The 8,695-nt window shown below is 45.3% G+C and overlaps 1 protein-coding gene across 3 annotated transcripts in view; it reads left to right on the top strand.

The window, feature by feature from the left end:
* LOC102298220 (EMAP like 4) overlaps nucleotides 1-8,695 on the top strand; it is a 37,074-nt gene that overhangs the window by 4,772 nt on the left and 23,607 nt on the right. Inside the window, exons 2-13 of one of the 3 annotated variants that reach the window (XM_042216127.1) lie at nucleotides 849-1,034; nucleotides 1,131-1,251; nucleotides 2,598-2,789; nucleotides 4,341-4,481; nucleotides 4,609-4,634; nucleotides 4,795-4,830; nucleotides 5,433-5,556; nucleotides 5,898-6,047; nucleotides 6,135-6,204; nucleotides 6,361-6,462; nucleotides 6,549-6,644; nucleotides 6,727-6,861. In XM_042216127.1, coding sequence (XP_042072061.1) covers nucleotides 849-1,034; nucleotides 1,131-1,251; nucleotides 2,598-2,789; nucleotides 4,341-4,481; nucleotides 4,609-4,634; nucleotides 4,795-4,830; nucleotides 5,433-5,556; nucleotides 5,898-6,047; nucleotides 6,135-6,204; nucleotides 6,361-6,462; nucleotides 6,549-6,644; nucleotides 6,727-6,861 — 1,379 coding nt within the window. The remainder of the gene's footprint in view (nucleotides 1-848; nucleotides 1,035-1,130; nucleotides 1,252-2,597; nucleotides 2,790-4,340; nucleotides 4,482-4,608; nucleotides 4,635-4,794; nucleotides 4,831-5,432; nucleotides 5,557-5,897; nucleotides 6,048-6,134; nucleotides 6,205-6,360; nucleotides 6,463-6,548; nucleotides 6,645-6,726; nucleotides 6,862-8,695) is intronic. The other 2 variants (XM_042216129.1, XM_042216128.1) reach the window with 2 other exon arrangements.

Genomic DNA, 8,695 nt, shown 5'->3' with positions numbered 1-8,695 from the left:
AAAAAAAAAAGTTAAACACATTTGGGGAGTGAAGGAATGTCAGGATTCTTGCTCAGAAAAAGGATCAACATGCTCTGAAGTCAGAGCATGTTCCAGTCCACGAAAACTTTTTTGTAACAAAATATCGATTTCTGCTGTCCCTGTATCGATACATTATTAGCAAACAAAATATCACGATACTACACAGTATTGATTTTTCCCCCACCCCTACCGGTCCGTGAGTCGTTTGGTACCGGGCCGCGAGAGTTGAGGCTCAGGTGTGAAATGTATAGTTTTCAGTGTTTTATCGGTTTTCAACGTTATTTTGTTATCGTTTTTATAGTCTACTCGTTTTTTCTGGGTCTTTTCGCGTGTGTTATAAATAAATCTTTTTTTTCGGTACCGGTACTAGTTTAATTTTGTTGCACACCTTAAAGGCCGGTCCGTGAAAATGTTGTCGGGCATGAACCGGTCCGTGGCGCAAAAAAGGTTGGAGACCGCTGCTCTTAATTGTTGTGACACGTGTTCGAAATGCAGAGGGGTGCGCTCGATTTGCCACACAGAGCAGCGCGAGAGTAAAGCACGAGGGAGGGGCTAATAATCGGCTCAATCATTTTTAATGATCGTTGAAAGCCCAGATCATAATCGTGATTAAAATTTGATTAATTGAGCAGCCCTAGCTGGAACAGCAATCATGGTGAGATGGTCGACCTGAATTCACAAATCTGACTTTTCTCCCGCTGAAGCTTCGCTCGTGGGTTTTTACAGCGGCCGCCTGCGAGCAGCTCTCCTGCCCCAGTCGCCATTTAAACTGGATCCAAACCTTCCTGTTTGCTTTGTGTTCACTTCGTGCTTCCGTGTCTCTGTAGATGACAGTATGTCCGGCGCCAGTGTATCGGACGTCAACGACCGTCTGTCTTCTCTTGAGCTTCGTGTCCAGCAGCAGGAGGACGAGCTGACAGTGATGAAAGCGGCGCTCGCCGACGTCCTTCGTCGCCTTGCTGCCTCTGAAGACTCGGCGGCCTCTGCGAGCAAGAAGCAGCACGGTGGGAAGGGTGAGTGTGTTTGTTAAAACTTTATGTGTGGAGATGTGAAATTAGCCCGTAAGACTTTTTAATCTGCAGTCTTGTGTCGTGTCCTGCCCCCTGCAGGTGGAGCTGCACTGCGTGAAGCCTACTCCATGTCCTGCATTGCCAATGGAGGCACATCCGCGCGTAAGAGAGACTCCACCTCCGTCACTAGGAAGGAGACTGTGTCGTCTGCCGCCAAGAGGTAAAAACGCCGCAACACGTGCAAGCGGATGCCAGGAACACAGATTTATGTCAGGTCACACCTAGGGATGGGTGTCGTTTAGGTTTTATCTGATACCGGTGCCAAACTGGTACTTTTGAAACAGTGCCGGTGCTTTAACGGTGCTCAAACCGGTGCTTAAAGAATAGAGATCACAAACTTTGTCCAAAAACCTCTCATGTTCAGCTGTTTTTTTGTAAAAAGATAACAATGTTAGCCTTTTCTGCAGCTATAGGGGATTTATGGTATCACTCTTGGCTGGAAGCAGTGCTTAAACAATGGAAAAAACAAACTTTGTCCAAAAACCTCTCATGTTCAGCTGTTTTCCACTTTTTCTTTGGTCATTTTAGCCTTTTTGGCCAGGGTGAAGGCAGTACCTGCCATCAAACAAGAAGACAGCTGCATGTAACTACGACGGTGTTTGCTAGTTCACCTTACGTGCATTAATGTAATAACGTGGTTAACCTACTCAACGAAAATTACACACGAACAACATTAAGCTACTCACGCAGAGAAGAACAGCTGCTGCTGCCATCATCACCCGTCATCATTTCTGCTACACTGGCAGGGCTAGGGGCCAGGACTCTCCTCTTCGGGTTCTTGGGGGATGTTGCTAACTCCAGGTCGATAACAGGCAACCCACCCACAGTAGATGTGCTCGGTGTGAGGTCTCGCAGCAAGCTATCAAATACGGTGCATTTCTCGGCTTTTAAAAAACGCTATGCGTCACCAGGTGTTTCATCAGATTTGAGGTGTTACCTCCTTTGACAGTATCATAGTATCAGCTTAAAGCACTTGTTGCAGGTTGCTGAGTTTGCATCTTTTGCTGTGAAGTACAGCCAGACTTTGACCGCTTCGCCTTGGGCGTTTTTAATCTGTAGCTCTGCTCTAAAAGAACGCACACCTGGGCCCGCCTACTATCCTCGGAAAGGTAAAATGATTGGCTAGAATCCAAAGTGTGTGACATCTCAGGGGAAAAAAAGCACCGAAATGTGCGCTGCTTTTCGGTCTGGTTACTACCGTTTATATCAGATCCGGTGCCATTATGGCCTAGCCCTAACCCTAACCCTAACCGGTACCCATCTCTAGTCACACCACAGTTTATGACGTGACCTGTATGCTTGCTCCAGAGCGCCCGCTCACCTGAAGGTACCTGAAGACCTGCTGATAGATCGCGTCAGTGAGCAGCTGCAGACAACCAATAGAACCAGATTTAGAACCTCAATAGAATGCCTGTTTGATCTGTCATCAGTAGAACTACAACAGAACCGTAGTGGAGCCAGCAGAACCTCAGCAGGCTGTTTCTCATGCTACTGGTTTTTCCACAGTGGTGCAGACAAGAAGGATGGTCAGCGTTCTCAGATGGCGGAGATCCAGGAACACGAGGAGATCGCTCACCATACAAACCCATCCCCTATCCCCTTTTCCCCCAACCCACCCCCAACCACTCCCACTCCCCAGATGCAACAGAGACCACCTGTTTCCTCTGAGAGCAGTAAAGGCCACGCCCCTCCTAAAAGGTTTCATTTTGTGATTTGTCGGTTTGGCTTCACTGCCTGCTTGTGACGTCACTGTTCCGATGTCACTCTGTCCGTAGCTACTAACCCTGCCTCCCGGGACACACAGTCCTGCTCTGCTCCACCTAAACTCGAATCACCTGACCAGCATGGACAGGTGTTGCTGATCAGCTGATTTGACGTTTATGCTAATAAGTAGGGCTGTTCGATGAAAACGTCTATCATTTCATATTACGCTATCGTTTGTTTCGAGGTGTTGCAAAATAAAGTGTTTACAGTTTATTTTTTCATGGTTTTGTTTTTCACTGTAGAATTTCTCTAAGTTCTCTCGTTCTCTTATATTTAATATAACCACACTACGGACAGACAAGCGACTGTTTTTATGCTTTGTCGTTACAACAACGGTAAAACCATCGCGTGGCTCTGCCGTCCGCTTGTTTATTTTCCACGTAAACCTTTCACAATAAAGCTGAAGATCCTGCTGAGATTTTTTAAAATAAACTGAATTACGTGAAATAATATGCAGAGTGTTTACGGACAAGAAGCTAAAAAGAGCCGTCAGGTGCTAAAAAATAAACCTTAGAACACGCCGTGTAATAAATACTCGCAAAGAAAATTGTGGCCGTTTCAACTTATGTAACTCTCCACTCCAGGTACACGACACATAGCTGAAAACACTTCACGCAAGTCGAGTTGCCTGAGATTCACAGAATTTACAGAAAATGTAAAAATTTTGTGATGAGTATCGTTGTCGGGACGATAGATGTCTTATATTGAGATGAGATTTTGGTCATATCACACATCCATACTAATAAGCAGGTAGAAAAAAAGTCACGGTGAGTTTAAGTTTGCTTTTTATGTTTAAATGGTAGAAAAGTTTTCTGTCTGAGTGCAGATGAGGAACTTAAACCCAGAGACCCTTGGTGCTCTGTGGGATCTTTCAGGTGATGCTAGTTTCCAGAGATCAGATTGGTCAGTAGGTGTTCATTTTGTATCTGTTGCTTTCTAATCTCAAAGTGTTCACAAAGCTTTATTCATAACCACAAAGCCTGCTTCTTAGTACTGACCTTTGATTTCTGACGTGGTAAGGACTGTGTGTCTTTCGGAGCAGTGACCTTTGACTCTGCCTGGCTCCTCTTTAGTCTCTGCTGCTTGTTTTAATATGATTACTAACGTGATCTCATCCCAGCTTTATCCCAGGACCTCCTCTTTTTAACTCCTCCTCCTCCTGCAGGCCTCATGCAGCCTGGGTCTTGAGTTTCTGATGTATCCCAGCTCTAACCTCTCTGCGAGTTGTATGTTTGACTTTGTCCCTCTGGCTCTTTGGAGGAGAAGGTGTTTGGTCTCTGACGACTGATCGGTCTGGATCGCCGTCTCATAGAAATTCATTGAAAACACTAAAACATCAGATGAGAAACTTCAAAAGTTAAATTTAAAATCCAGGAAAATAAAACTTCAGATCTACAAACGACTCAGAGATTCTTCCTCCTCCTCCTGCTTACAAGCTGAACCCCGATTAGTACTGCAATACTCACTGTGTGTGTGTGTGTTCAGGGGCCCCAGTGTGAAGCGGTCCTCAGGGATGGAGCGCTCTCAGAGCAGCACCTGGGACACTTCAGATGAAAACAGGAACAAACTGGTGAAAGCTGCGTCCACCTCCAAACTGCTGGCCAAGGTGGTGAAGAACACAGAGAGGTACAGACGCATAGCCCACGTGCAGTACACACAAAGCGTGCGCGCGGTACAGATGTTGTTTTGTGGACTGTCAGGCCTTCATGTGTTTATATTGACAAACTGATGGTGAGACTTTGTTTTCTTTCAGGCACAGAGATCCTGTCATGAGCCAAGGTAAACACCACACACATCTTCATCATCATCATCGTGTGTAGAAATGGACAGAAAGCCTCGGAGATGTTTCAAAGCGTTCTTGTCTTCGAGGCCGTGCTGTTGCTGTTTGTGTTGTCTGTTGTTGGTTTTTCTCAGTGATCATGTCTTTGTCTCAAACCAGCCAAAATCTCGACTCGAGAGAAAAACAGCCAAGCTGGTAAGTCGTAACGATCTGTCGCAGCAAGCTAACGGTCTAATGTGCTAGCGGCTGCTGTATGAGCGCTCCCTGTTTCTGCACCAATCACAGCTCTGTCTCTTGCTCTCTCACACTGTGCTTGATGCTGCCAGTCTCGCTCGCACACCTGCTCTTACTCCTTCAGGCTGTTCCGGTGATGTCATACCTGTGTTTGACTCCCTGACATCTTTTACCCCCATATAAGGTGAAAAAGTAATAAAAGAAATTTATTCACACTCCCAATCAGACAAATCACCCACCGTGCGCACACACAAACGCGTGCCCAAGCTGCCTCACCTGCACAGCTTTAAAGCCTCAGTTTCTTCATCTGTCTTGCTTTTTTTTTTTTCTTCTTAAATCAGCAGCACCTTTCAGATCTTGGCCTGTTTCACCTCTGCTAACAACTGTCACACCTGAAAGACAGAACATCTGTAACCAAATCTGCTTCAATGCCGATATTTATTTGCCAAATCAATAAAAACTAGACCCATTAGACTCTGACAGGATTAGCTTTGCAGTTTGGGATTTATGCTTTGGGGTTGGACTGCTGTGCTAGTCTGAGGAATGTCTGTCTAATGTTTCAGAGGGGAATGCTATTAAGATGTTCATGCGTGGTCGACCGATCACCATGTTCATCCCTTCAGACGTGGAGAACTACAACGACATTCGGACTGAACTTCCTCCAGAAAGACTGAAGCTGGCGTGGGTGTATCCTTCACCTGGGACACGGGAGCGCTCTTACATTTAGCAGTGATAAATATTGGCCGCTTTGATGAAACAGGTGTTATGCAGTGAAACACTTTTCTGACACTGATGTGTAAAAGCTCAGTGTTTAAATGCAGAATTCCAGGCCAAAATTCAGAGTATTGGAAGTTCAGGAGAGACCACAGGTGTGGCAGGTCAGCGTTATCTGTGTATATCAGTAAAACCAAAGTCTAAGCATCAGCAGGTCACGGCCTTCAGAGATCTTCATGCATCCATCACCTGCTCTGTTGTGAATGTCACTACATCTCCAGCTGTTGTCCAGGTGTTTCCTTGACTTCGTGCAGGTACGGTTACCGGGGAAGAGACTGCAGAGCAAACATCTACCTCCTTCCAACCGGAGAGATTGTTTACTTCATTGCGTCGGTGGTGGTTCTGTTTAACTACGAGGAGCGGACTCAGAGACATTACCTCGGACACAGCGAGTGCGTCAAATGGTGAGAAAGAGCTCCGTAGTACTTGCTGCTCTCCTATTGGCTGTTTGAGGCGACAGATAAGTGAGCTGCTCTTTTTGTTTCTGTCAGCCTGGCCATCCATCCCGATAAAATCCGGATTGCCACGGGACAGCTCGCAGGAGTCGACAAAGATGGACGGGTGAGAACACATACCACGTTTTTAAGGTCAACTTTCAGACAAAAGGAAAATATAAATACGAGTCGAAAACCAAGGCTAACATGAGAGCTGCTGATGGATAGAACTTTTTAAATAAATGAATAAAAACAATTAAGACAATGGTGCTGTCCCTCTCAGGCTCAAGTTCATGTCTGGGACAGCGTCAGTCTGGCCAAGCTCCACGTCATAGGTGAGCTAACGTTTGAACGAGGCGTCGGCTCCCTGGCTTTCTCCAAAGTTGTAAGTATCAGCCAGGTGCACCACGGGAGCTGTAGTTCTCACATACCTGCAGCTGTATGCATCATCAACCTTGCTGTGTCTTTCAGGATTCTGGTCGGCACCTGAGTGTGATTGATGACAGTAACGACCACATGTTAACAGTCTGGGATTGGAAAAAGGAGTCAAAGATAGCAGAGATCAAGGTGAGCCCATGTTTTTGTTACTGCACTGGTTTTTACCGGTTCCAACGTGTTCCACCTGTGCTCAAATGCTGTGTTTTTGCAGACCACCAATGATGTGGTCCTGGTTGTGGAGTTCCACCCGACGGACCAAAACACCATCGTCACCTGCGGGAAGTCCCACATCTTTTTCTGGAGCTGGAATGGGAACGCGCTTGCTCGTAAACAGGGAATCTTTGGGGTGAGTTTCTGCAGTCTAACTGTAACAGTGCTCATCACTGATTAAACACTCATAGATTCACGATCGGCACCTGTGATTGACAAAAAAAAGACCCATCAAATTTGTTGCCAAATTGCGGCTTCAAGCTGTGCTGAGCTTTGATGGTGGAGAAGATTGCACCGGGGGAGGTCGGTATTTAACACCATATGGTTTAAATGGGACAGACTGACCCTGAGATGGGGGTCTGTAACAGTATGTCAGATTTAAATGCCTTGGTCAGTACTAGCAGCTGCTGTCCAAATAAAGTTTAGACTATTTGAAATAAAACCAAAATACAAACTTGCGCTTGGTGTACGTGCAAATACTAGAACGTGTCCAGTTTCGTGTACGAAGGCTTTTAGAACAATGAAAATAAAGATGTTTGCCTGATGCCTGCGCTATCAGCCACACCGATGGCGCTGGGTGTCATGACACGCCGTCTCTTGGTTCTGCAATGTTTATCTAAGTGCTGTGTTTGACACTGTGGATCAATGTATTTTATTGGATAGGCTGGAAAATTTTATTGGAGTCACAGGAAATGTTTTATCATGGCTGAGAACCTACCTGTCTGGGAGATCTCAGACTGTTAGTTCTCTCTGAGACCTGTGTAGTGAGCCATGGGGTGCCTCAGGGCTCCGTACTTGGACCATTGCTGTATTCTCTGTGTCTGCTGCCTCTTGGTGTTCTTTTAATGTAACCTTTCATTGTTACGCATTGTTACCTGCAGCTTTATGTTCCTTTAACCCAGTGGTTCCCAAACCTTTTTTGCTAGGCCCCACTTTGTTTTACAAGAAAAATATTTGCTTTGTGCTGAGGTGTCTAAATTAGAATCTTGTCTATCTGCAATTAAGGTCGGGTTGTCAGATAACTTCCTGCTTCTAAATACTGATAAGACAGAGTTGATGGTCACTGGACCACAAAAATGTCAATAAGTGTCCTAAAATTTCATCTTGAAAATTGACGACTATGTCATAAATTGCAGGGACAAGATTTAAAAACTTGGGTGTGTGGTTCGACATGGTGCTCTCCTTCGAGTCTCATGTAAAAGAGATAACAAAGATCATTTGAGGAACATCGCCAATTATTGTAACGCTCTCCTTTCTGGGCTACCAAAGAAAAGTTTTAGAGGTTTACAGATGGTGCAAAATGCAGCTGCTCGCATTTTAACAAAAACTGTACCCCTGTACTGAGATCTCTTCATTGGCTACGAGCAGATTTTTAAGGTCCTGCTGCTCACCTACAAGGCTTTAAATGGTGTGGCACCTTCATACCTCTCCGACCTTTTACATCTTTACGTTCCATCCCCTGCTCTCCGATCTCAGGACTCTGGCCTTCTAAAGGTTCCTAGGGCCAGGAAAAAACAATTGGAGAGCGTGTGTTTTCTTTTTGTGCCCCGTTTCTGTGGAACAACCTCCCTCAAGATATTAGGCAGGCATGCTCTGAAGACCCACTTGTTCACCCTTTCCTACATGTCTTAATTCTGTCCCATTTCGTTTTTTAAATTCTTATCTTTTTAACTTTAATTGCTATGTGTCGATTTATCTATCTTTTTATTTTCAAATAGCTGTACAGAACTTTGAAAGCTCTTTATAAATAAAGTTATTATTACTATTATTATTACCAACACAATATGGTAAATGGCCTGTATTTGCTTTACGTGCTTTACTTGGTCCTAAGGACCCCAAGGCACTTCACACATCCAGTCATCCACACGTTCACACACTGGTGATGGCAGCTACATTGTAGCCACAGCCACCCTGGGGCGCACTGACAGAGGCGAGGCTGATAATGACCCCACCAGAATATGTCGTTCTTT

Source organism: Haplochromis burtoni, unplaced genomic scaffold (genome assembly GCF_018398535.1).
Source record: "Haplochromis burtoni strain Fernald_Lab_line unplaced genomic scaffold, NCSU_Asbu1 Contig_927, whole genome shotgun sequence".
In the NCBI taxonomy this organism is placed as follows: domain Eukaryota; kingdom Metazoa; phylum Chordata; class Actinopteri; order Cichliformes; family Cichlidae; genus Haplochromis; species Haplochromis burtoni.
This window is presented reverse-complemented; position numbering and strand designations above follow the sequence as displayed.